Source organism: Oncorhynchus tshawytscha, linkage group LG08, assembly GCF_018296145.1.
Source record: "Oncorhynchus tshawytscha isolate Ot180627B linkage group LG08, Otsh_v2.0, whole genome shotgun sequence".
Lineage (NCBI taxonomy): Eukaryota > Metazoa > Chordata > Actinopteri > Salmoniformes > Salmonidae > Oncorhynchus > Oncorhynchus tshawytscha.
In genome coordinates this window covers 24,402,621-24,428,515 of record NC_056436.1, presented here as the reverse complement: position 1 = coordinate 24,428,515, position 25,895 = coordinate 24,402,621, and the positions used below count along the sequence as shown (strand labels likewise).

The window sequence follows — 25,895 nt, the reverse complement described above, 5'->3', positions numbered from 1 at the left end:
GTACATATTGTTATTTTTTACTGCTGCTCTTTAATTACTTGTAATCTCTTATTCGTATCTGTATTTTTTGAAACTGCACTGTTGGTTAGGGGCTCGTAAGTAAGCATTTCACTGTAAGGTCTACCTGTTGTATTCGGAGCATGTGACTAATACAATTTGATTTGATTTGCCAGAGACTTAATCGTGTGTGATCGTGTTTGTATGACAATGTAAACATAAATTAGGTATTGGATGGTAAGGATGAGTGTGTTATGTTTTTTTCTTTCATTTTTGGGGTCAGGTGGAGAGAGCAGCGGGTGGGATTGAAAATTTAAAAAAAATGTGTGTACAACTGTATAACTCCACATTTGACTGTTCATCTTTATGTCTTCATAGAAATAAATGACAAAAAATGAATTTACTACCGTCCAACACCAGAACACATCCTCATTTGTTGACTGCTATGAATATTTAAAGAAATATGATGTATGATTGCTCCTAAAAATAAAGCCACACTGAACTTTTCATTTTTTACATTTTCTGAAATTAACATGAAACTCATACAGATACTTGACCAAATTGGACATGTGACTTAGTCACTTTAATCTGAAGGAGATTGCTCATAATGAAGTAATACATGAAGCCAACGTCCTTTCTGACTCCACGTTCCAACAATGATCTTTAATCTTTTTTATTCTTATGTTAGTTATTTATGAGATATAATGCATTTCTACATTTTGATATTTTATATATGTTTTGAGCAAAGCTCAAACACAACACTTTTTGAAAGACTACTGTGGGAAAACTGTTTTCTCTTGCAACCATCACAGCCCTGAATTCCAAACAGATGACAGCCACCAAGCTTAGCAACATTTGTTATGGGCCCCTCTTTGATAGAGTATATGAAATAGCAGTGGGGGGCATTAAGTGTCCAACCAGGTAACCAGGGGAAATAAGCAGGGGGAATGTGGCACACATTATGAAAGAGAGCAAGAGGCTGTATGAGATATTGGGAGTGAGAAAGAAGGGAGGGCAAAAAGTAGAGAAGAGGCAGGGTGAAGGGTGAATAACTGGACCTACAGATGTAGGATCTTCATTTGACCTGTATTGTCTCAGTGAAATAATCCCGCAGCAACAGGAGTTGAACGTTTAGTCCATAAGGTTGCTTGATCGGTGGTTAAGCTATAAGCTGGCCAAAATAAGACGACATGAAAAGTGCAATACTGTTAATATAGCCGTGTATTAGTGCAGGTTTTCAGTTAATTTATGTAAATCACAAAGCTCCTCTGCATTTCCTACAGTGCAGGAAGTTTTTCAGCAACTGAAGAGTGATCAAATTAAGATCCAAAATCTGTAGCAAACAAAGGTTTTTAGCTTTCTATGTAGACAGTTAGAATTCTATAACCAGAAGTATTCCAATGAGTTGGACTACCCTGCCATCTAAAGGCCACATGATTTTAACTTGAGCTAGAACAAAAGAAGAGTCTTGGAGTCTGTACTTTATGTGTGTGAACCATCTTCCTTAATTTGTTGGGATGTAAGAATCTCACTTGAAATAACTCATATTAAATGTGTTGTTGACCATAACTGTAAAAATTCCCTTTATTGTCTCAATTAACATGGTCATCAAAAAGATGATTGTTCAGGCATTAAAAAAAAAAACTAGCTTTTTAAAAAATGAAACACAGTGATATATAATACCAGCTCAAATATAATGTATATTTGTTAGTATAATATTTTTGGGTTTTCCACATAGCAAAGTCACAGCTCAAACATAAAGTATATGTTAGTATCACAGGAGGCTGCGGAGGGGAGAACGGCCGGAATGGAGCATATGGAATAGCATCAATTACAGAAACCATGTGTTTGATGTATTTGTTACCATTCCAATGATTCCACTCCAGCCATTACCACAAGCCCGTTCTCCTCAATAAAGGTGCCACCAACCTCCTGTGCTTAGTATAGTGTTTTCTTTTCATATAGAAAAGTACATTTAGTTAGCTGTTCTTATTCAAGTGGTGGTAATAAGCATTGCTCGCTCACTCATTGCCTTATCTGTGTTGGCCACTCACTGAAAGACTTCCAAAAGAAGGGAAGGGGAACATCAATGTCCATCTTTTTCAATGTTACTCTTATGTATGGAGCTGTGCTTTGCGATGCCTGCTCCATTAGGTAGATCAATTCATTGAGTCCCCCATAAAAGTGAGACTGGAAAAAATCGACAAGCTCCTTGAGGTCATTGTTCACACGATCCACTGTAACCTCATTATAGATTTCCTGGATCTTTATTTTGGCAGTATCTTTGTACTCACCAGCTTTAGATTTTGTTACGTACATGTCACGCTCAAGAGAACGCAACATTTTCTTCAGGTCTTGTGTCTTCAGAGAGGCGATGAACTCTGCTGCCCTCTGGAAACATAGCTGCAGGAGGTTATGAACTTTCTGGATCAGGTCCTCCAGACTCACGTCCTCCAAGTGTCTCACTACCTTGGTCATCTCATCCTGGACGGCACTCTTGACAGACCTCAGGTTGGCAACAATCTTGTTTCCGTTGACAACTACATTGCTACCAGGGATTGTTAACTGAACGCCTTTAATTAAACTTTCAATTATATCAGTTATGGTCTCCATGAGATTTGAGAACCTTTGGGCAGCCCAGTCAATGGTTGCAGACACAGAGCGACTGGCCCTCTCGTAGAGCTCCTGTCCAGAAAGTCTCTCCTCTATTCCGGGCAGAGCAAAATTAGTCTCACGCAAGAACGTAAGAACACTGTTAAGCAGTTCAGTGATGTTGATAGACGGTATACTGTCAGCTGCAATCCTAAACATCTCTCTCATAGAATTCTGTAGTGTATCAAAACCCAATGGGACCTCATGATAGGCTCTCTCAATGATGTTGGAGACAGAGTTCTTCAGCTTAATGGAGGCACGGTTTACACTGAAGCCAAAGTGAGCTGTGTGATACTTGTTTATGAACTTGAGCAGCGCATCTGTGATGGCAGGCATCCGCTCTTTGAGCCCTTCGATGGTGTAATGCATGGTATTCATGTTCCAGGCAACCTGGACACTTAACTTCTCAGAGTTCTTCAGAGTGGCTTTGACACTCACAATGTCCGTATCCTTATCAAGGCTCGACTGGATGGATGAGGAACAAGTAAGAGGGGATTAGAATTGTTTGTCTCATTCCTTCAGTATAAACACTGATTAAGGCAACAATGAAAAAAGCTATGTATTGTGTCCATAGAAAATAACATCTTGAAAACTCTAAGCTTTCAGTTTGACAATTTATAGGCAGAGGTGTGTAGTATGCATATAAAACAAGTTCCAGTAATTCAGATGTGTCTTACCAGGTAGCGACTGAACACTTTTCCGTACACTTGTGAAGGTGACCTCCAAGTAAAAAGGAATCCGAGGAAACCAATCGATGGGGAAGCCATGGAAGTGGTGATGCCATCCTTGCGGGAAGCATAGCGGAAGCTCACATCAACAAAGGTTGGGCTGGTGATATCCACATTCAAAGTATGACGAGATACACTGAAAGATAAAGGACACTTGGTTAGATTTTTATGCGATTATGATTTGTCTGTTGGGGAAAATCTGGGCTGAAAGGTAGAAATGTACAGGATGTCTGGGGCGGCAGGTAGCCTAGTGGTTAGAGTGTTGAGCCAGTAACCGAAAGGTTGCCCAGGTTCCCCGTTCTGCCCCTGAACAAGGCTGTTCCCCGGTAGGCCATCATTGTAAATAAGAATTTCTTAACACACTTGCCTAGTAAAGTTTAAAAAATCAAATTATCTTGTGGTACTTACATAGCATCAGGAGAGACTTGCCGTTTCATCCTAAGAAAATAGATTACATTTAAATCAGAAAAATATGTTGTTATCTTATTATTTGGTAGTGTTGTATTTTCGAAAGCATCAGTCTTACTTTCATAACATATTTTACCTGAGATTTTGTGAGAAGACATGCTGCCAGTTGACATTTATGTCACTGTGAACCAAGTTGCATTTCCCATTCATGCGGACTGCTCCGTTCTCAAAACGAAGAGTGGCGGTGGCTGCAGGGACAAATATACAAAAATAAATGTAAACCTGAAAGTACTTGGAGGAAGTAATCCAAAGTAAATGTTTTAAATCTTACCATCGAGGTCATACTCCAGGAAGATCATAGTGGAGGTACAGATGGACTTCAGTGAAGTGACAACGTTGGACTCCTTGTTTTCCAGGTTTGCAGTTGATGTCACATTGTAAATTGGGGATAACACCTTCACAGTGGTGGAAAGGGCACCGAAGGCTGGGATGAACACACTTACAGGCAAGTTCAGGGAGATTTCAGGGATTTCAATCTTCTGTTCTGGGATGGTAATGGTTGGCATTTCAAAGTTGGAAATCTGACTAGCAATCTCATCCAAATTAATGGTGTGCTCACCAATGGTAATGGACTTGGAGAAGGTAAATGATGAGATAATGATTTCATACTGTGGCAGCTTCACTGACAGGAAGGACATTCTGTTCTGTAGCAACTCTATATCAATATCAAAACTGGGAATTTCCACCTTGGGCAGACCAGGCAGCATGATGTCAAAGCCAGTGGTGCTTATCATCGTAGGGATCTCCAAATTCTTCAAATCAATTGAGAAGGCTGGCACATGGAGAGTGGTGAAGGGTACATCAAAAGCTGGAACATCGATGACAGGTGGCACTGAGACCTGATCTGGGAGATCAATATTTTGGAATCGCATGTCAATCGTCCTTACAGCCTTTGGGATCTCTTTCACCCAGCTAGGCACTGCTAGTGTCAATTCTGGGATATTGAAGGTGACCCCATTCTCAAATAATTTGGATGGTAAAGTGAAAATTAGTCCCTCTTTGTTCTTTGTGTAAACTACAGTAGTGGACAGATTGAGGAATTGCATTTCATCCATTCTGGAGACCTGCTCTAACTTAAGCACATCCCAAATAGTCTTCTGGTAGACAGGGAGCCGGACAGACTTCAGGAAAGCAAGAGATCCTTCCACAGATTCAGCGATATCTATCTTCACTTCAGCCTCATCATTTGACAGAAGTAAGTCACAGGAATGTACAACAGAGGCAAGTTGCTCTCTGCCACTCCAGCTGAATGTCTGCTTATCTGCAGTGATGGAAAGATAACATTTCTGATCCACTCCTGCGTCACCTGGAAGATCCATGTAATTGAATGGCTGGGTTGCACCAATGTCTACCCTAGCTGTCACCGTTGTTAGAGGAACAAAGTCTAAGTTTGCTTTAACAGAGTGCTTCCCATTTGTATCAAACCCTGCCCAAACAATGTTAACCATATTGTTGCAGGTGTAATTCAAAGTTGCATACACACGCCTCAGAGATGCCTCAAGAGCTAGGTTGTTATTGATGCTCAGATTCAATATGGTAACCTTATTGTGAACAAGGTTGGAGCCTAGGTCAGTTTTCACTGTGGATCGCAAGCCATTTGCGTTTAGGTAAATGTTAGCCTCGTTGTCTATAGCTCCATAGTAAACAATCCTTTTTACTGTTATGTCAGTTTTTCCTTTGGTAGAGGTCTCCAGTGAGACATAAGATGTAAGTCCCTCCAATGCCATGTTTTGATCAATGTTCCCCTTGCCTACAGCCTCAATCAGTGGCATATTAAGCATGTATTTTAGTTTAATCTTGGAGGCTACATTTGGTTTCGTCTTGGTATTTCCAAGAAGTTCCTGACTCAATTCCAGACTCACAAAGGGAAGGTTGACTCTTGCAACAGTTGCCAGAATAGCTTCCATGTTCCTTTTAGAGAGACTAACAGTACAGTCGTGCCTGCCTTCTATGTTCTTGTGCTCCCAGGACAGAGCAGTGGCAAGTTTTAAACCCCTTGACCTGGTCAGGCTGGTAGACCCGTCAAGTTTACCTTTTAGAATATCAAACATAGAAGTTGAGGAAGCTCCAAATCGGGCAACAATGTCAGACTGGTTATAGAGGCCTACATTAGCAGTCAGGGTAATCACAGTGGACTTGAAAGAGAAATCGCATGTCATGTTGCCCATGGCAGGGATCATGATGTTGTTCTGAATGGCAGGTAGTGTGAATGAGGGAAGGGTCAGCTCACTCAATGTCTCAGGAATATGTAAGACTGGCAGCTCCAGAGATGGCAGCACCAGGGTATAAGATGGCACAGAAAAACCCATTGTTGGAACTTTAAAACCTGGTGTACTGACCTCCTTAGGGATGAAAAAGCCAAATGCAGGTAACTCTGCTCTGAAGCTAGAGACTTCAATATGCAGGATGGGTATTTTGTATCCGGGGACTGTGACAAACCTGGGAGGTTGGTTGGATGTGTCAATCTTATATTTGTCAAAATGTGTCTTGGCTTCATTGTAAGAGGTTGTCAGAAGGTTTACAAGTTTGTTTCTCCCTAACTCAAAGTGAGCCCTAAAAATTTCTAAATTACTAATTGCATTGTAGAAGGGTTGTAGGTCATAATCAATGGTGTGCATGTCAGGGTTCTTCTGATACTGAAGCTTTAGGTTCATTTCAAATGATTGCCTAGGGGTGGTTAGAAGTTCCTTGAGGCCAGCATGCTCCCAAAGAGAAAGTTCTTGAATGTGAGGTGTTTTCAATCTAAGATAAGGCACTGTCATCTCAGGGATGGTGAGGGGAACGGTCAAAAAGTCAACATTGGCTTCACCGTTCATTGCTGCATAGATTCCAATGTCTTTCTGATTGTTGTCCACGGTGAAATTATGATAGTACTTGTACTGATTGAATCGAGCTAAGCCAGCCCAGCAGGCGCGCTGCATTTCAGAGTTAAGTATCACACCAAATTCATTTTGGAGATCAAACTTTCCTGTGAGTTTCAATGGGAAGATAACCTTTGAATTTCCTTCGTTTTTGCAATCTAGGACAATCTCAAAAGGACGGGCCAAAAATTCCAACGTGTTAGATATGGTTCCACTCATTCTTCCCATAAGCTCTGCATTGTGGGAGGCTGTCAATGCAATCTTTAGGTCTCCCACATGGGCATCTCCATTTAAAACCACAATACTGCTCTTGACGAAAGGAAGTTCTGTCTCAGCCCTGGCATCAACAGTGAAGTGGCTGAAAATGACAGATTCAGCATTCATGGTTTGTTTCATTTTCAAGACCTTGCTTTCAGTTTCTCCAACAAAGGTTAATTTTGCAGTGATAACATTGATGTTGAATTCTATATTGTTTTTGTGTGTGCCTTCATCTGAGTAGTCTTGAATGGACCACTTTCCACTTCCTTCATTTCGAACAGTCACAGAAATAATACCAGATTCAAGACTGGCTGCTGCAGTCTGGGTCATGGTGGCTTGGCTTGAAGTTTCAACAGCTGGGATGTTCAAGTTGTGGCTGTAGGTAGTGTCTATTGATGCAGAAATTCCACTCTTTAGGGACAGTGCAATGTTGTTCACCAGATCAGCTGTGTACATCTCAGTAGTGGCCTTAGCAGTGGTCTTTGCTGTTGCTTCTGCAGAGGGTGCGCTGAAAGTCAGTGATCCCTCGTGATCTATAGAGAAGACCATGTGGGTGACATTCACAGTCTCAGTAAACACCAATGTTTCCATCGGAGAAGCTTCTAGACGAGCAGTGGCATCCAAGGAGTAGTCAAGGAATTCACAGGCTGATTTGGCCTGAGAAGTAAGCGTGGCTGTGAACTTGGAAGTCTCTGGTGCATCTTTATTCAAATGAATTGTTGTTGAGTTCTCTAATGAGGCTACTGTCACAAGAGTGTAATGGGGGGAGTTCACTCTAAACTCGCCATAGAGCTTGCCAAAAGCAGGAATTTGAACTTCACTGTGGACCTGAGGGAACTTTAACTCCGGAATTGGAAGCATTGTGATTTCAAAGTTCTCCAGATTCAACTTAGGGAGGTTGATGGCTGGAAGCTTGATCTCTAAAATAGTTATTTCTGGGAAGGTCAAGTCTGGGAGGTCGGATAAGTAAAGTGCTCTCAAGTCTCCAAAGATGGCCTCGGGTGGAGGCATTGGAACCTCATATTCTCTTACTTGGTCGATGAATGCAATTATTTGTTGTTTGATTTCCTCAAAATCTATGTTCATGGCTGGGACAGTGTAAGAACTCAGGATGGTGAACTCAGGGACTGAGATTTGAGCCGGAATGCTTATGTCCTGCAGCCTGTTCAGGTTGATTTGGATGGTGGGAATTACGAGGTCAGTGAGAGGCACTACAAAAGAGGGAATCTCAACATCTGCTGTCTTCAGTGCATCCAGAATACCATCCACAGCCTGACTGATCTGGTTTAATATATCTTGGTCCTCAGCCACCCTGCGGATTTCCTCAATCAGTTTGTTGAACTGAACAGAAATGTAGGCAACCATGTTCGTATAGGAGTCACTTGCCCTTTGCAGATATATGAGTATCTCCTCTCTAATGTTCATGCCATCAACTCTATCTCTCATGTCTTGAAGGGCTTGCTGTACAATCGTCTTTATATCGTTGAAGGCTGTAGTGTCAATCACATCTTTCATCATCTTCACGACTTCTGCAATTCTTGTCTCTTTGAGTTGTTCCAAGTATTTGAAGATAGAACCCTGGATCTTTCTAACAAATTCTCTGGAGGCCTCTATTTTTTGTGCAATTCCATAGGCTTCAATCTGATTATTAACATAATTTGTTAGTTCACTGATCTTCTGGTTAGCATCATCAACAAACACATTGTAATCAAATTCCTTTATAATCTTGATGACTGAGCAAATGTATTCCTTTAGCTCATCAATACTTTGCTTGAAGTCAATTGATTTGAACTGATTTACAGACCCATCCAGTAGTTGCATAACATTGTCATACATGACTTCAACGTCTATAGATTTCAAAGCATCAACCAGTGACTGCACAGTTTCTTGGATTCGGAATTCCTTGATGAGTACTACAGTCTGATCCATGAATATTTCAAATCTCTTGTCAAACTCATACCTGAGAAGCAGATCTCTGATATAAGAATACATAGCATTGATTTTGTCTGCAATTTCATATTCTTCAATCCAGTTGACAATTACATCCTTTATAGAGTCAAGGACCCTGGCCATCTGCTCAGTGGGAATCTTAGCAGTTAGCTGATCCACATATTTAGCAAAGTCAAAGTTGATTGAGAGGGTGTAGTCCCTCAGATTCTGGAAAAACATTGTGACATCAAAGGTCTCAATAACCTGTTTCAATTCACTAATTTTATCTTGAAGTTTTTCTTTGATTCTAAATCTACTATCAATGTCCCCCAACCAGGCAACACTGCTGTCTCCTAGCTTCTGTAGATCAATCTGTCTGATGACATCCTCAATTGCATCAATGACTATGACAATTGTTTCTCTGATATTAAAATGGTAATCAACATCCTTAAGCATATTTCTAATTTGTGAGAGGACATTTGAAATGGCGTCTGACAAGTCTCCCCTCTCAATGCTGCCCCTGACTGTCGCAATCAGGTCTCTGATTTTGGTTGCAATATCAAATAGTGTTTTTTCAATGTTCACCTTAAGATTCTCCACAGAGGCTTCCAAGTCTTCCAGTGTCACAGCATACTCTTGTGTCAAAATAATCAGTTTCTCTTTGACATCATTCACTTTGTTCTCCAAATCAATCTCTGTCATGAAGTCACTGACTTGCTGCGGCAGATTGTCCAAATGGACTCTTAGCTCACCAATTAGCTGGTTAATGTCTAAGCTGATGATATAATGTTGCATGGCCTCCAGAGCACTGACAACAGCTGTCTTGAGGAGATCAAAAGCAGCAGGAAGGCTTTTAATGAAGGGAAGCTCGATGATATGTGAGTTACTGTTCTTGTCATACTTCAGGAAACCGGAGACACTGAATTCTTGGTTTTCCTTCTCTGACCTTTGGTCTCCACACACTCCAGCCTCATTTAAAAGGTTTGTAGATATTATTCCCTCAAACTCAATTCCAAGCATCTCAGCATTGTTGTAAGTGCTGACGTCTTGATTATAAGCGTGGTTGTCAAACTTGGATTTAGTTTTCCAGGTTAATGACTGTTCACTGGGTGTTAGAAGACCATCAAACTTGTTATCCAGGTGAGCAGCAGATTCCCAACTCTCCAGCATATGTGTGGTTGTGGCCCGGCAGTCATGTGAGTAAGCAAGTGCAAGAGGCTCTGCTTTAACAAGCAATTTGCTGTACAGCTGCCCAGTGTGCTTCCCAAACAGGTCCACCTCACCATCACTGTTGATTATGGCATTGACAGTGACACTAAATGGCAGTGCCAAGGTGCGAATAGTGCTGACAAAACGTAATGATTCTGAGTTTATCCTTGCCTCACAGTTAGACTTGGAGGTCAGTCCTGCAATCTCAATTTCACAGTTGTGGCTCATCTGTGCATCCATTATCTTCCCAGTTGTACTACACTTCAGAGCGCCAGCTAGGTCAGCATAGTTTAGTTCATAAGTGTATCTGAGCTCATGTTCGTCTCTGTAGGCTCCTCTTAAACTTCCACTCAGGTCCAGCTTGGTAGGCTCCATTTTTAACTGGCCTTCATTGTTCATACGGATGTCAAAGAGCTTGAGGTAATTTTTCATGTCAATGGAGGTAACAAATGGCTTCACGTCAACCTTTATATCATGCTTGTAGGAGGCGTCCTCACAGATGGAGTTATCTGTCTTAGAGCGGAAGGCCAGGGTCCATAATGTGAGAGTCAGACTATGGGTGTTTTCTGTCTTTATGTTCTGCAGAGATCCCTTCATGTTGTTGGAGAAGATTAAACCCTGCCTGTTCAATACCAGGTTTGTTGTACTTCTTGCGTTTGAATCATAGGCGTTGCCTCTGAAGGCACTGCCTAGAGAAGCCTCAGTACTTGATATTCTGCCCTCAAAGCTTAGCTCGGCTCTGCTGTCTTCAGCCATTCCTTTGGTCGTGGAGGTCAGGGAGGCTCCACTACTATCTATGCCCCCATTGTAGATGTTCTCAAACGTCAAGGGACTGCACTGCAGGCTGTTGGTGCCACTGGTAACCAGGCCATTTCTGTTCACTGACACAGTGGCCTTATGCAATCCACGGCCTCCTTTAACGGTAAGGGAGCCTTCAGAGTTGACTTCAAGACCGTCCATGTTCAGGGAACCTGTGAGAAGGGAGTAAGCCTGGTTTGTTGCATCATCAGCCTGGGACTCAACTCTCAGAATGATTACCTCACTGGAGATTCCAAGTTCAACTTTGTTCTTAAGTATATTGCCCAGGGCATTGGAAACAGCATCACATTTTAGAGATAGTTGGCCATCCTTGTACTTGAGCTCTGCCACATGCTTGAGAGCATCGTCCTGCACATTGGTTTTGGACACAATGGACAACTCGTCATTGGCATACACTCCCTTGATCATGTTCTGAGCCTGGATAAGTGGGGAGTTCACCCGCAGATTGGACTCTCCTCTTCCTTCTCTATCGAGGGGGCGAATGGCATAGTTATGTCTGTAGGTGGAGTCGGCTTTCCATGAGCCCACTCTGATGGTTCCATCCAAGCTACCATCCCCTGTGACCTCTTCAGAAGTGGATTCTGACATTGCTGAGTAGTACAGAGAGGTCTGCAGGCCCAGAGGACTTGAGGCTTCAATTTTGTAGTTGGCCTTAGCATTCAGTTTGTCTGTAACGCTCAAGGTTTCAAAGACACTGAAGCTGGCATCGATGAAACTGTGGCTCAGGGACCCGTTGACTAGGTACTTCAGATTATCTTCCACTGTTCCTGAAATCATGCCTGTGCCTTTATGAAGACAAAAGGAGATTAAACCATTGTCATTATATAAACAGTGAAATATGGTGATCTTCTATGTACTTAAATGTATGTGTGGAAAATATACAGTGCATTCGGAAAGTGTTCAGACCCCTTCCCTTTTTCCACATTTTTTCCACATTACAGCCTTATTCTAAAATAGATTAAATAAAGAATTTTCCTCATCAATCTACACACATTACCCCATAATGACAAAGCTAAAACAGTTTAAAAAACAGAAATACATGATTTAAATAAGTATTAAGACCCTCTGCTATGAGACTCAAAATTGAGCTCAGGTACATCCTTTTCCATTGATCATACTTGAGATGATGCTACAACTTGATTGGAGTTCCTCTGTGGTAAATACAATTGATTGGACATGATTTGGAAAGACACACACCTGTCTATATAAGATCCTACAGTTGACAGTGCATGCCAGAGCAAAAACCAAGCCACGAGGTTGAAGAAATTGTCCGTAGAGCTCTGAGACAGGATTGTGTAGAAGCACAGATATGGGGAAGGGTACCAAAACATTTCTGCATCATTCAAGGTCCCCAAGAACACAGCAGCCTCCATCATTGTTAAATGGAAGAAGTTTGGAAGCACCAAGACTCTTCCTAGAGCTGGTCACCCAGCCAAACTGAGCAATCTGGAAAGAAGGGCCTTGGTCAGGGAGGTGACCAAAAACCCAATGGTAACTTTGACAGAGCTCCAGAGTTCCTCTGTGGAGATGGGAGAACTTTCCAGAAAGACAACCATCTCTGCAGCACTACACCAATCAGGCCTTTATGGTAGAGTGGCCAGACTGAAGCCACTCCTCAGTAAAAGGCACATGACAGTCCGCTTGGAGTTTGCCAAAAGGCACCTAAAGGACTCTCAGATCATGAGAAACAAGATTCTCTGGTCTGATGAAACCAAGATTTAACTCTTTGGCCTGAATGCCAAGCATCACGTATGCAAGAAACCTGGCACCATCCCTACGGTGAAGCATGTTGGTGGCAGCATCATGCTGTGGGGATGTTTTTCAGCGGCAGTGTCTGGGAAACTAATCAGGATCGAGAGAAAGATGAACAGAGCAATGTACAAAGAGATCCTTGATGAAAACCTGCTCCAGAGCGCTCAGGACCACAGACTGGGTCGACGGTTCACCTTCCAACAGGACAACGACCCTGAGCACACAGCCAAGACAATGCAGGAGTGGCTTCGGGACAAGTCCTTGAGTGCAACGGGTCTGAATACTTATATAAATAAGGTATTTCTGTTTTTATTATGAATACATTTGCAAACATTTCTAAAAACCTGTTTTCACTTTGTCATTATGGGGTATTGTGTGTAGATTGATGATGGAAAACAAACCATTTAATCCATTTTAGAATAAGGCTGAAACAGATCAAAATGTGGAAAAAGTTAAGTGGTCTGAATACTTTCCGAATGCACTGTACATTAAAATATAGCAGCGACCAGCAATGAACGGGGTTCACGGGATGACAGAAAGGACACAAGATCAGTTGGATAACACAGCAAACTGCAAACTCTATCATGTAGGAACTATCTTCCTTTATGTGCAATCAGTGAAACATTACCATGTTTATCTCTCAATACCACAAGAATGACAAAAGTGAAGTTTAGTCTAGCGCTGTAGGTTGTTATCTTTGATTGCAGCAGGTAATCATTCTTAAAGTCATTACTTAATGTACTGAGTTTATATATCAATTCTGGAGTCAATTTGACTAATGGTTAATGTTAAGACTTGTGAAATAGTTTCAGCCTTAGTGTATGGGTATATTGCGGTAATCTTTGAATTCTGGGACTTTATTTTGTTAAACTCATTAGAGATTAATGTGGTAAGTCTATGTACCAAATATGGTTTTGCGTACAAAGGTGAAGACTAAAGTGTCTTATTAGGAATTTTCAAATCCGACTTCTCTATTGTGCGGTCTATGAGTTAAACTGCAGCACCGAAGTACCGAAGCAAGACTGTAGGTGTGGTCAAGAAAATCACTACACAAATATAATTTATGACAGCATTAAATACAAAATCTGGAGTGAATCTTGGTTCATGAGGAGAAGATGATTGCAGATGATTTTGAGCATTAGCGTTGCATATGCAAAGAATTAATAGCGATGACAAGTTTCAAGTTCAACAGCCACTGTGGAGTTGATTTACTGTGGTTTAAATGGACACATAAAATCAGATTTGTCAATAACTCAGGCATATTTTGATCAATGCCTTAGCTTTTCTCAAACTTAAGACAAAGTTAAGACATGTACCATGGGCCTACATTCTACATTTGGTGTCATTTGGTCGTATGGTTCATGAGAAGAAGATTTTCAAAGTATTTGTAGCATATTTTAACATATGTGCTAATATGCATCTACTGGTATACTGTGTACATCTTTGAATGCATCAACGTTATTTTCTTAAACTCTTTAGGGACTTTTGTGATGAGTCCAAGGCCCACATTTTGAGTGAATCTTAAGTTTAGTCCATGAGAAGTTTTTTTTCTGATTAATTTAAGCATTAGCATTACATATTTTAAAAAGTTAATTTTTAATAGTTTTCTTATTTTTTAAGATATCAATGCCAAAATGTAACATAGTTCATCAAGGTAACGTCTCTGATGACCCCAAGAAAACAGGCCATTGTGGAGTGGATTTATAAAGGATTTAGATAGACATATAAAATCAGATTTCCTGATTTATCAATAACTCAGCCATCTCTTAATCAATCACTTAGCTTTTCTCAAACTTAAGACTAAGTTAAAACATGTACAATGGACCTACATTCTACATTTGGTGTCATTTGGTGTAATTCGGACTTGGTTTGTGAGAAGATGTTTATTTATTTTTGTTCAAGATGGAGGAAAATCGATCCTGATGGACCTTATGGGTCCTTGAGGAAAATTTGTTCAGCATGATGACAGACAACTACATACAAAGTTTCAAGACTCGAGGTCAAATGGCAGGGGATATGAGAGTTTAAAGGAAAACTACACCCAAAAATGATCTTTTGGTATTTGTTGCATAAGACCATTGTTGATATAGACCTAAAATGTTTTGCATGTCAGCAATCAAGTTCTCAAGATATATAACTTCCAAAATACAGAAATACAGGCGGAATGATGCATTTTACATCATACAATGCTGTGTTTTGCATCATATGATGCAAAGTGCATCATACCAGCGTCATCTACTGGCCAATCAGTTCAGTCATTTTTAACAAAGTTGCTCATGGCCTCTAGTTTCTGTATCCCCCCCCCCAAAAAAATAATTACCAATCTATGCTTGAGTTATTTGACCATGTCAAGGAAAAACAAAATGTAAGAATAACACTAGGTTACAGAGCTTCACTATGAACCCCTAATGAAACATGGAAAGATCAGCAAAGTTTACCTTCAAGTCTGTAGGCGAGTGGGCTGACAGGAGACTGAGCCTTGACTTTAAAATGAGCAATATAGCTGGGAACATCAACAGTGTTGTTGCCCCCGGAGATGGATCCCTCCCAGTTGTAGAAGTTGCTGTTTACTTTGGAGGTCACCTCAGCAAGGCCAAGCAAGGGCAGCACGATGTCAAAAGAGCGAGGTATGGTGAAAGTTGGGATTTGGATCTCATTGGCAGGAACCATCCAACCTATTTCAGGAACATCAATGGCAGGAATGGACAGGGTAGCGGGAATGTTTAACTCCTCAGAGGATTTTCCTCCCAAAGGCAAAACAAGGGAGATTGCCATTTTGTTCTGGTTGAACTCGTATCTGAATAAACTGTCACTGTTGTAAAAACAAAAAAGAAAGTGACAAATTAATGAATTGCTATTAGCGAAGAATTGATCCTGATTTCCCCTTACACTTTGCCATTAGTACATTTCATTTTATCTTCTGAATTGAATCAAATCAACGTTTATTTGTCACGTGCGCCGAATACAACAGGTGTAGTAGACCTTACAGTGAATTGCTTACTTACAGGCTCTAACCAATAGTGCAAAAAAGGTGTTAAGTAAACAATAGGTAGGTAAAGAAATAAAACAACAGTAAGACAGTCTATATACGAGGCTATAAAAGTAGCGAGGCTACATACAGATACCGGTTAGTCAGGCTGATTGAGGTAGCATGTACATGTAGATATGGTTAAAGTAAATGGAAAGGATTGACATGTAAATACAGTGCCTTCGGAAAGTATTCAGACCCCAAATGTATAAAAAATTATAAAAAGAAATACCTTATTTACATAAGTATTCAGATCCTTTGCTATGAGACTCAAAGTTGAGCTCAGGTGCATCCTGTTTCCATTGATCATCCTTGGGATGTTTCTACAACTTGATTGGATTCCACCTGTGGTAAATTCATTTGATTGGACATGATTTGGAAAGGCATTCACCTGTCTATTTAAGGTCCCACAGTTGACAGTGCATGTCAGAGCAAAAATCAAGCCATGAGGTCGAGGCACAGATCTGGGGGTGTGTACCAAAACATTTCTGCAGCATTGCAGGTCGCCAAGAACACTGTGGCCTCCATCATTCTTAAATGGAAGATGTTTGGAACCACCAAGACTCTTCCTAGAGGTGGTCACCAGGGAGGTGACCAAAAACCCAATGGTGACTCTAACAGAGCTCTAGAGTTCCTCTGTTGAGATGGGAGAACCTTCCAGAAAGACAACCATCTCTGCTGCACTCCACCAATCAGATCTTTATGGTAGAGTGGCCAGACAGAAGCCACTCCTCAGTAAAAGGCACATTTCAGCCCGCTTGGAGGTTGCCAAAAGGTACCTAAAGACTCTCAGACCATGAGAAACAAGATTCTCTGGTCTAATGATGAAACCAAGATTTAACTCTTGAATGCCAAGCGTCACATCTGGAGGAAACCTGGCACCATCCCTACGGTAAACCATGATGGTGGCAGCATCACGCTGTGGGGATGTTTTTCAGCGGCAGGGACTGGGAGGCTAGCAGTAATAAAGCCTCTCTTGAAAAAGCCAAACCTTGACCCAGAAAATATTTAAAACTATCGACATATATCGAATCTCCCATTCCTCTAAAAAATGTTTGAAAAAGCGGTTGCGCAGTAACTCGCTGCCTTCCTGAAGACAAACAATGTATATGAAATGCTTCAGTCTGGTTTTAGACCCCATCATAGCGCTAAAACCCAAATTGGTCTACATGGGCATGTTCTGGCCTGGTTTAGATCTTATCTGTTGGAAAGATATCAGTTTGTCTCTGTGGATGGTTTGTCACAAATCAACTGTAAATTTCAGTGTTCCTCAAGGTTCTGTTTTAGGACCACAATTGTTTTCACTATATATTTTACCTCTTCGTGATGTCATTCGGAAACATAATGTTAACTTTCACTGCTATGCGGATGACACACTGCTGTATATTTCGAAGCCCCAAAATTACCCTCCCTGGAAGCCTGTGTTTCAGATATAAGGAAGTGGATGGCTGCAAATGTTCTACTTTTAGACTCGGACAAAACAGAGATGCTTGTTCTAGGTCCCAAGAAACAAAGAGATCTTCTGTTGAATCTGACAATTAATGTTGATGGTTGTACAGTCGTCTCAAATAAAACTGTGAAGGACCTCGGCGTTACTCTGGACCCCGATCTCTCTTTTGACGAACATATCAAGACTGTTTCAAGGACAGCTTTTTTCCCATCTACGCATCCTTGCAAAAATCAGAAACTTTCTGTCCAAAATGATGCAGAAAAATGTATCAATTCTTTTGTCACTTCTAGGTTAGACTACTGCAATGCTCTACTTTCCGGCTACCTGGATAAAGCATTAAAAAAAACCTCAGTTAGTGCTAAACACGGCTTCTAGAATCTTGACTAGAACCAAAACATTTGATCATATTACTCCAGTGCTAGCCTCTCTACACTGGCTTCCTGTTAAGGCAAGGGCTGATTTCAAGGTTTTACTGCTAACCTACAAAGCATTACATGGGCTTGCTCCTACCTATCTCTCTGATTTGGTCCTGCCGTACATACCTACACGTATGCTACGGTCACTAGACGCAGGCCTCCTAACTGTCCCTAGAATTTCTAAGCAAACAGCTAGAGGCAGGGCTTTCTCCTATAGAGCAAAATTTTTATGGAATGGTCTGCCTACCCATGTGAGAGACGCAGACTCGGTCTCAACTTTTAAGTCTTTATTGAAGACTCATCTCTTCAGTAGGTCCTATGATTGAGTGTAGTCTGGCCCAGGAGTGGGAAGGTGAACAGAAAGGCACTGGAGCAACGAACCGCCCTTGCTGTCTCTGCCTGGCGGGTTCCACTCTCTCCACTGGGATTCTCTGCCTCTTACCCTATTACAGGGGCTGAGTCACTGGTTTACTAGTGCTCTTCCATGAGGCCCTAGGAGGGGTGCGTCACTTGAGTGGGTTGAGTCACTGACGTGATCTTCCTGTCCGGGTTGGCGCCCCCCTTGGGATGTGCAGTGGCGGAGATCTTTGTGGGCTATACTCGGCCTTGTCTCAGGATGGTAAGTTGGTGGTTGAAGATATCCCTCTAGTGGTGTAGGGGCTGTGCTTTGGAAAAGTGGGTGAGGTTATATCGTGCCTGTTTGACCCTGTCCAGGGGTATCTTCGGATGGGACCACAGTGTCTCCCGACCCCTCTTGTCACAGCCTCCAGTATTTACGCTGCAGTAGTTTATGTGTCAGGGGGCTAGAGTCAGTCTGTTATATCTGGAGTATTTCTCCTGTCTTATCCGGTGTCAAATCAAATCAAATCAAATTTTATTTGTCACATACACATGGTTAGCAGATGTTAATGCGAGTGTAGCGAAATGCTTGTGCTTCTAGTTCCGACAATGCAGTAATAACCAAAAAGTAATCTAACTAACAATTCCAAAACTACTGTCTTATACACAGTGTAAGGGGATAAAGAATATGTACATAAGGATATATGAATGAGTGATGGTACAGAGCAGCATAGGCAAGATACAGTAGCTGATGAGATGAGTATGTAAACAAAGTGGCATAGTTAAAGTGGCTAGTGATACATGAATTTCATAAGGATGCAGTCGATGATATAGAGTACAGTATATACGTATGCATATGAGATGAATAATGTAGGGTAAGTAACATTATATAAGGTAGCATTGTTTATATATTTACATCATTTCCCATCAATTCCCATTATTAAAGTGGCTGGAGTTGAGTCAGTGTCATTGTCAGTGTGTTGGCAGTAGCCACTCAATGTTAGTGGTGGCTGTTTAACAGTCTGATGGCCTTGAGATAGAAGCTGTTTTTCAGTCTCTCGGTCCCAGCTTTGATGCACCTGTACTGACCTCGCCTTCTGGATGATAGCGGGGTGAACAGGCAGTGGCTCGGGTGGTTGATGTCCTTGATGATCTTTATGGCCTTCCTGTAACATCGGGTGGTGTAGGTGCGTTGTGCAGACCTCACTACCCTCTGGAGAGCCAAACGGTTGAGGGCGGAGCAGTTGCCGTACCAGGCGGTGATACAGCCCGCCAGGATGCTCTCGATTGTGCATCTGTAGAAGTTTGTGAGTGCTTTTGGTGACAAGCCGAATTTCTTCAGCCTCCTGAGGTTGAAGAGGCGCTGCTGCGCCTTCTTCACGATGCTGCCTGTGTGAGTGGACCAATTCAGTTTGTCTGTGATGTGTATGCCGAGGAACTTAAAACTTGCTACCCTCTCCACTACTGTTCCATCGATGTGGATAGGGGGGTGTTCCCTCTCCCTCTGAGGGCCCTCACCTCCTCCCTGTAGGCCGTCTCGTCGTTGTTGGTAATCAAGCCTACCACTGTTGTGTCGTCCGCAAACTTAATGATTGAGTTGGAGGCGTGCGTGGCCACGCAGTCGTGGGTGAACAGGGAGTACAGGAGAGGGCTCAGAACGCACCCTTGTGGAGCCCCAGTGTTGAGGATCAGCGGGGAGGAGATGTTGTTGCCTACCCTCACCACCTGGGGGCGGCCCGTCAGGAAGTCCAGTATCCAGTTGCACAGGGCGGGGTCGAGACCCAGGGTCTCGAGCTTGATGACGAGCTTGGAGGGTACTATGGTGTTGAATGCCGAGCTGTAGTCGATGAACAGCATTCTCACATAGGTATTCCTCTTGTCCAGATGGGTTAGGGCAGTGTGCAGTGTGGTTGAGATTGCATCGTCTGTGGACCTATTTGGGCGGTAAGCAAATTGGAGTGGGTCTAGGGTGTCAGGTAGGGTGGAGGTGATATGGTCCTTGACTAGTCTCTCAAAGCACTTCATGATGACGGATGTGAGTGCTACGGGGCGGTAGTCGTTTAGTCCTGTGTGAATTTTAGTATGCTCTCTCTAATTCTCTCTCGTTCTCCCTTTTTCTTTCTTTCTTTCTTTCTTTCTTTCTTTCTTTCTTTCTTTCTTTCTTTCTTTTTCTTTCTTTCTTTCTTTCTTTCTTTCTCTCTCTCGGAGGACCTGAGCCCTAGGACCATGCCTCAGGACTACCTGGCCTGATGACTCCTTGCTGACCCAGTCCACCTGGCTGTGCTGCTGCTCCAGTTTCAACTGTTCTGCCTGCGGCTATGGAATCCTGACCTGTTCACCGGACGTGCTACCTCTCCCAGACCTGCTGTTTAATCTCTCTAGAGACAGCAGGAGCGGTAGAGATACTCTGAATGATTGGCTACGAAAAGCCAACTGACATTTACTCCTGAGGTGCTGACCCGTTGCACCCTCGACAACCACTGTGATTATTATTATTTGACCCTGCTGGTCATCTATGAACATTTGAACATCTTGGCCATGTTCTGTTATAATCTCCACCCAGCACAGCCAGAAGAGGACTGGTCACCCCTCATAGCCTGGTTCCTCTCTAGGTTTCTTCCTAGGTTCTGGCCTTTCTAGGGAGTTTTTCCTAGCCACCGTGCTTCTACACCTGCATTGCTTGCTGTTTGGGGTTTTAGGCTGGGTTTCTGTACAGCACTTTGTGACATCAGCTGATGTAAGAAGGGCTTAGTAAATACATTTGATTTGGCTAGTCAGAATTGAGGCAAAGATGAATGGAGCAAAGTACGGAGCGATCCTTGATGAAAACCTGCCCCACGGTACTGAGGACCTCAAACTGAAGAGAAGGTTCACCTTCCCACAGGACAACGAACCTAAGCACACAGCCAAGACAACACAGGAGTGGCTTTGGGACAAGTCTCTGAATGTCCTTGAGTGGCCCAGCCAGAGCACGGACTTGAACCCGATCGAACATCTCTGGAGAGATCTGAAAATAGCTATGCAGCAACGCTCCCCATCCAACCTGACAGAGCTTGAGAGGATCTGCAGAGGAGAATGGGAGAAACTCCCAAAATACAGGTGTGCCAAGCTTGTAGCGTCATACCCAGACTCAATTCTGTAGTCGCTGACAAAGGTGCTTCAACAATGTACTGAGAAAAGGGTCTGAATACATAAAACCTGTTTTTGCTTTGTCATTGTGTGGTATTATGTGTAGATTGATGAGGGGGAAAAACTATTTAATACATTTTAGAATAAGCCTGTAACATAACAAAAAGTGTAAAAGGGAAGTCTGAATACTTTTCCGAATGCACTGTAATCCCAAACCCACTTAATATGTGAATTGTCAGATAGTTACGATTGAAGGAACAGTTTCTCAGGCATGGTGGGTAGAGTGAGTTCTGCAAGGATCCTCTTGTTTCTTCCAGCAACTTTGTCCAGCCAAATGTTGCATGCCTAAAATGAGATGTACTTTTTAGGTTGAGAATTGTTGTAGAGAAATGTTATCAATGGAAATAAAATTGTTGCAATTTGTTAACATTTTGTATTTATCTTAACTTTATTTAACTAGGCATGTCAATTGGGAGTAGAACATTTGAAAAATTACTGCCGATGCCATTAATCAAAAGATACAGTCAGCTCAAAGTATTGGAACAGTGACAATTTTTTGTTGTTTTGCTCTGTACTCCAGCACTTTGGATTTGATACAATGAGGTTAAAGTGCAGACTGTCAGCTTTAATTTGAGGGTATTTGAAATCATATCGTGTGAACCGTTTAGAACTTACAGCACTTTTTGTATATAGTCCCCCATTTTAGGGGACCAAAAGTATTGGGGCAAATTTGTATTGTGTATTAAAGTAGTGAACATTTTAATATTTGTTCCCATATTCATAGCACAGAATGATTACATAAAGCGTGAGACTCTAGAAACTTGTTTGATCCTGTCACGTTCTGACCTTAGTTCTTTTATTATGTCTTTGTTTTAGTATGGTCAGGGCGTGAGTTGGGTGGGTTGTCTATGTTCCTTTTTCTATGTTTTGGGATTTCTGTGTTTGGCCTGGTATGGTTCTCAATCAGAGGCAGCTGTTTATCGTTGTCCCTGATTGAGAACCATATTTAGGTAGCCTCGTTTCACTTTTGAGCTGTGGGTGATTATTTTCCGTGTTACTGTTTGTTACCACACTGGACCGTTTCGTTTGTTTCACTTTGTTATTTTGTATTTTGGTGTGTTCAGTTTGTCTTATTAAAATGGACACTTACCACGCTGTAAATTGTTCCGACCTCTCTTACTCCTCATCAGAGGAAGACGACGAACGTTACAGAATCACCCACCACCAAAGGACCAAGTAGCGTGGTAAGGAGCAGCGCTATCTGGAGGAGGTTACAACATGGGACGAAATCGAGAGGTGGTCGGTCGACCCAGGGAGAGTCCCGGAGCCCGCCTGGGATTCTCTGGAACAATGTGAGGAGGGATACCGGAGAATGGAGTTGGCAAGGCGGTCAAGGAAGCCCGAGAGGCAGCCCCAAAAATGTTTTGGGGGGGCACACGGGGAGTGTGGCACACGGGGAGTGTGGCTAAGTCAGGTAGGAGACCTGAGCCAACTCCCCGTGCTTACCGTGGATAGAGGTGGACCGGGCAGACACCGTGTTATGCCGTGAGGCGCACGGTGTCCCCGGTGTGCAGGCATAGCCCGGTGCGGTACATAGCAGCGCCTCGCATTGCCCGGGCTAGAGTGGGCATCGAGCCAGGTGCCATGAAGCCGGCTCAGCATATCTGGTCTCCAGTGCGTCTCCTCGGGCCGGGGTACATGGCACCAGCCCTACGCATGGTGTCCCCGGTTCGCCAGCACAGCCCAGTGCGGGCTATTCCACCTCGACGCACTGGCCTGGCTACGGGGAGCATTCAGCCAGGTAGGGTTGGGCAGGCTCGGTGCTCGAGAGCTCCAGTGCGCCTTCACGGTCCGGTCTATCTGGTTCCACCTCCACGCACCAGAATCCGGTGGCAGCCCCCCACACCAGGCTCTCTCTCCATCTCCTCCCTACTGATGCTCCCGCCTGTCTAGCGCTGCCAGAATCTCCCTCCAGTACGGATCTGCCAGAGTCTCCCTCCAGTCCGGATCTGCCAGAGAATCCCTCCAGTCCGGAGCTGCCAGAGTCTCCCGTCTGTCCTAAGCTGCCAGAGTCTTCCGTCTGTCCTGAGCTGCCAGAGTCTCCCGTCTGTCCTGAGCTGCCAGAGCCGCCCTTCAGTCAGGAGCTGCCGGAGCCATCCGTCAGTCAGGAGCTGCCGGAGCCGTCCGTCAGTCAGGAGCTCCCGGAGCCGTCGCTCGTCAGCCAGGAGCTACCGGAGCCGTCCTTCAGCCAGGAGCTGCCAGAATCACCCGTCACACCGGTGCTGCCGGAATCGCCCTTATCTCCGGAGCTGCCGGAGTCTCCCGTCCGTCCGGTGCTGCCGGAGTCTCCCGTCCGTCCGGTGCTGCCAGAGTCTCCCGTCCGTCCGGTGCTGCCGGAGTCTCCCGTCCATTCGGGACCCGTGGCTAGGGTCCCCAGTCCGAGGTCGGCGGCGAGGGTCGCTGCTCTAAAGAGGCCACGGAGGCGGGCTAAGAGGCGGACAAGGACGATGGTGGAGTGGGGTTCACGTCCCACGCCAGAGCCGCCACCGCGGACAGACACCCACCCAGACCCTCCCCTATAAGTTCAGGTTTTTTCGGCCGGAGTCAGCACCTTTGGGGGGGTACTGTCACGTTCTGACCTTAGTTCTTTTGTTATGTCTTTGTTTTAGTATGGTCAGGGCGTGAGTTGGGTGGGTTGTTTATGTTAGTTTTTCTATGGTTTGCTATTTCTGTGTTTGGCCTGGTATGGTTCTCAATCAGAGGCAGCTATCTATCGTTGTCCCTGATTGAGAACCATATTTAGGTAGCCAGTTTTCTATTGTTTCATGGGTGATTGTTTTCTGTTGTGTGTCTGCACCAGCCAGAACTGTTTTCGGTCGCTTCTCTTTGGTATTTTTGTTATTTCTGTGTTCATTTTAATAAATATTGACACACACCACGGTGCACCTTGGTCCTCACCTTCTTCCACCAACAACGGCCGTTACAGATCCATTTTCTATTTGTTTTGGTTGTGTTTCAGATTATTTTGTGCCCAATAGAAATTAAGGATAAATAATGTATTGTGTAATTGGAGTGACTTTTATTGTAAATAAAAATGTAATATATTTCTAAACACTTCTACATGAATGTTGATGCTACCATGATTACGGATAGTCCTGAATGAATCATGAATAATGATAAGTGAGAAAGTTACAGACACACAAATATCATACCTCCCCTCAAAATAAAATAAATGCTAACCTCCCCAGTTATTGTAATGGTGAGCATGTCTTGGGGTATGATATTTGTGCGTCTGTAACTTTCTCACTCATCATTATTCACAATTCATTCGGAACTAGCTGTAATCATGGTAGCATCCTTATTAATATAGAAGTGATTATTCCCATTACTTTGGAACTCACTGTATTTTAAAAACACAACTCTTACCTCAATGGCTTTGGTAACAATGTGCCGCACTTTCATATCAGTCTTAGCCACCTTCTGATCTAGTATGTCATCAATTAACTTTTGTAGCGCCCTCTGGTAATCTTCTGTGTTTGGGATGAGTTTTGGGATCTCAGAGTTCAGGTCAGACTTCATCTCCACCTCAAACTTGTTGTCATCTGTATGGGAAAACCACATGTAAGACTTGAATAATTTCTGTTTGTAGTTACATTTAGCAATTGCCTTTGTCGGGTCACACAGTACAGAGAAAAAGCTGTATGACACTTACCATATCTCACAATGACTGTTTGCATGGAGGAAGTCTCTGGAATATTGACTGCTGTCTCTAATTGCATGACTAGACCATCGGTGTTCTTCAGGGTTGCAGTAGCAGAGGCATCTGAACTCAGGGCCGGGATGGTCATCTGGACTTGCAGCATTCCATTTTCCATGGACTCAAGTCTAAGTTAATAAACATTCAAAGAAAGGCATGTTAGTTACAGTATTACCAACCTTGCCAAAATGGTAAAGTATAATTCTGGGTTTTCTTTTACCTGGCACGACCAACTAGAGACAACTGTGGAATATTGTGGTTGGTCACATCTAAGGTGATGCCACGTATCTTCTTCCCATTCACATTGCTGTCTGTGACTGCCAGCTTAATCCCTGCCTCAATGTCATAATCAGGGACATGGACTTCAGTGGTCAGAGTGTTCTTGTTCCGGTTGTACTTCAGTGTTGCGGTCGCCTCTGTGGGCTCAGAACCTAATATGAAGAGGACAGATGTGCCTCAATTCATGTTATGTACATTCTATTGGGGTAGCTATATAATTTGCCAGTCTTAATTTGTCCTTTTTTTAAAAATTGGACACACATACCTGACGCCCTCAGGGTTAGCTTCAGAGAGTCCACTTTCTGGCGTCCCTCCTTACCCTCTCTGAGAGTTTCAGAAGTAATGGCAGCAGTGTATTCTGTTACCTCCTCTGTTGGTTGGATCTCCACAGCAAGCCTAATGAATTGATAGACATGTGTCTCTTAAAGACTATCTTTTGAATCAATAAAATGATGCAGTTGAAATCAAATGTGTTTGGAAATTCTGGCGATGGACTCAACTCTCACCTGCTCTCCCCTGTAAGGGGGTAGTACGGAGCATCATCTGTTGAGCTTGCATTGGTGTAACGCAGTGTTGTGCAGATATTCATACCAGTAAACAGGGGCTGGCATTCAGTGGAGTCTGTCATACCCTCCCCTATCGACGGCACCATCTTAGTCTGGGTGGAGGACAATGACATCAGCTTGTTGCTGGATTTTGAAGAGATGCAGGAAAATAATGACAAAATCTTTAATATTACTTTTTACATAGTAATGCTTAATATAACTGATTCAAGTTGAGGTTGGTTTATGTAAAGTTTTTCTATGTTAAAAGATGATGGCATT

At 43.0% G+C, this 25,895-nt stretch overlaps 1 protein-coding gene across 1 annotated transcript in view; it reads right to left on the bottom strand.

Moving 5' to 3' along the window:
* Positions 1–1,551: 1,551 nt before the first annotated feature.
* apoba (apolipoprotein Ba) overlaps positions 1,552–25,895 on the bottom strand; it is a 40,252-nt gene continuing 15,908 nt past the window's right edge. Inside the window, exons 18-29 of the mRNA XM_024400163.2 lie at positions 25,578–25,760; positions 25,337–25,467; positions 25,013–25,223; positions 24,748–24,920; positions 24,462–24,637; positions 21,283–21,380; positions 15,112–15,485; positions 4,117–11,706; positions 3,922–4,033; positions 3,786–3,815; positions 3,327–3,513; positions 1,552–3,114 (exon numbers count right to left, since the gene is read on the bottom strand). Of these exons, the coding sequence (XP_024255931.1) occupies positions 2,023–3,114; positions 3,327–3,513; positions 3,786–3,815; positions 3,922–4,033; positions 4,117–11,706; positions 15,112–15,485; positions 21,283–21,380; positions 24,462–24,637; positions 24,748–24,920; positions 25,013–25,223; positions 25,337–25,467; positions 25,578–25,760 (10,357 nt within the window). The 3' untranslated portion in view covers positions 1,552–2,022. The remainder of the gene's footprint in view (positions 3,115–3,326; positions 3,514–3,785; positions 3,816–3,921; positions 4,034–4,116; positions 11,707–15,111; positions 15,486–21,282; positions 21,381–24,461; positions 24,638–24,747; positions 24,921–25,012; positions 25,224–25,336; positions 25,468–25,577; positions 25,761–25,895) is intronic.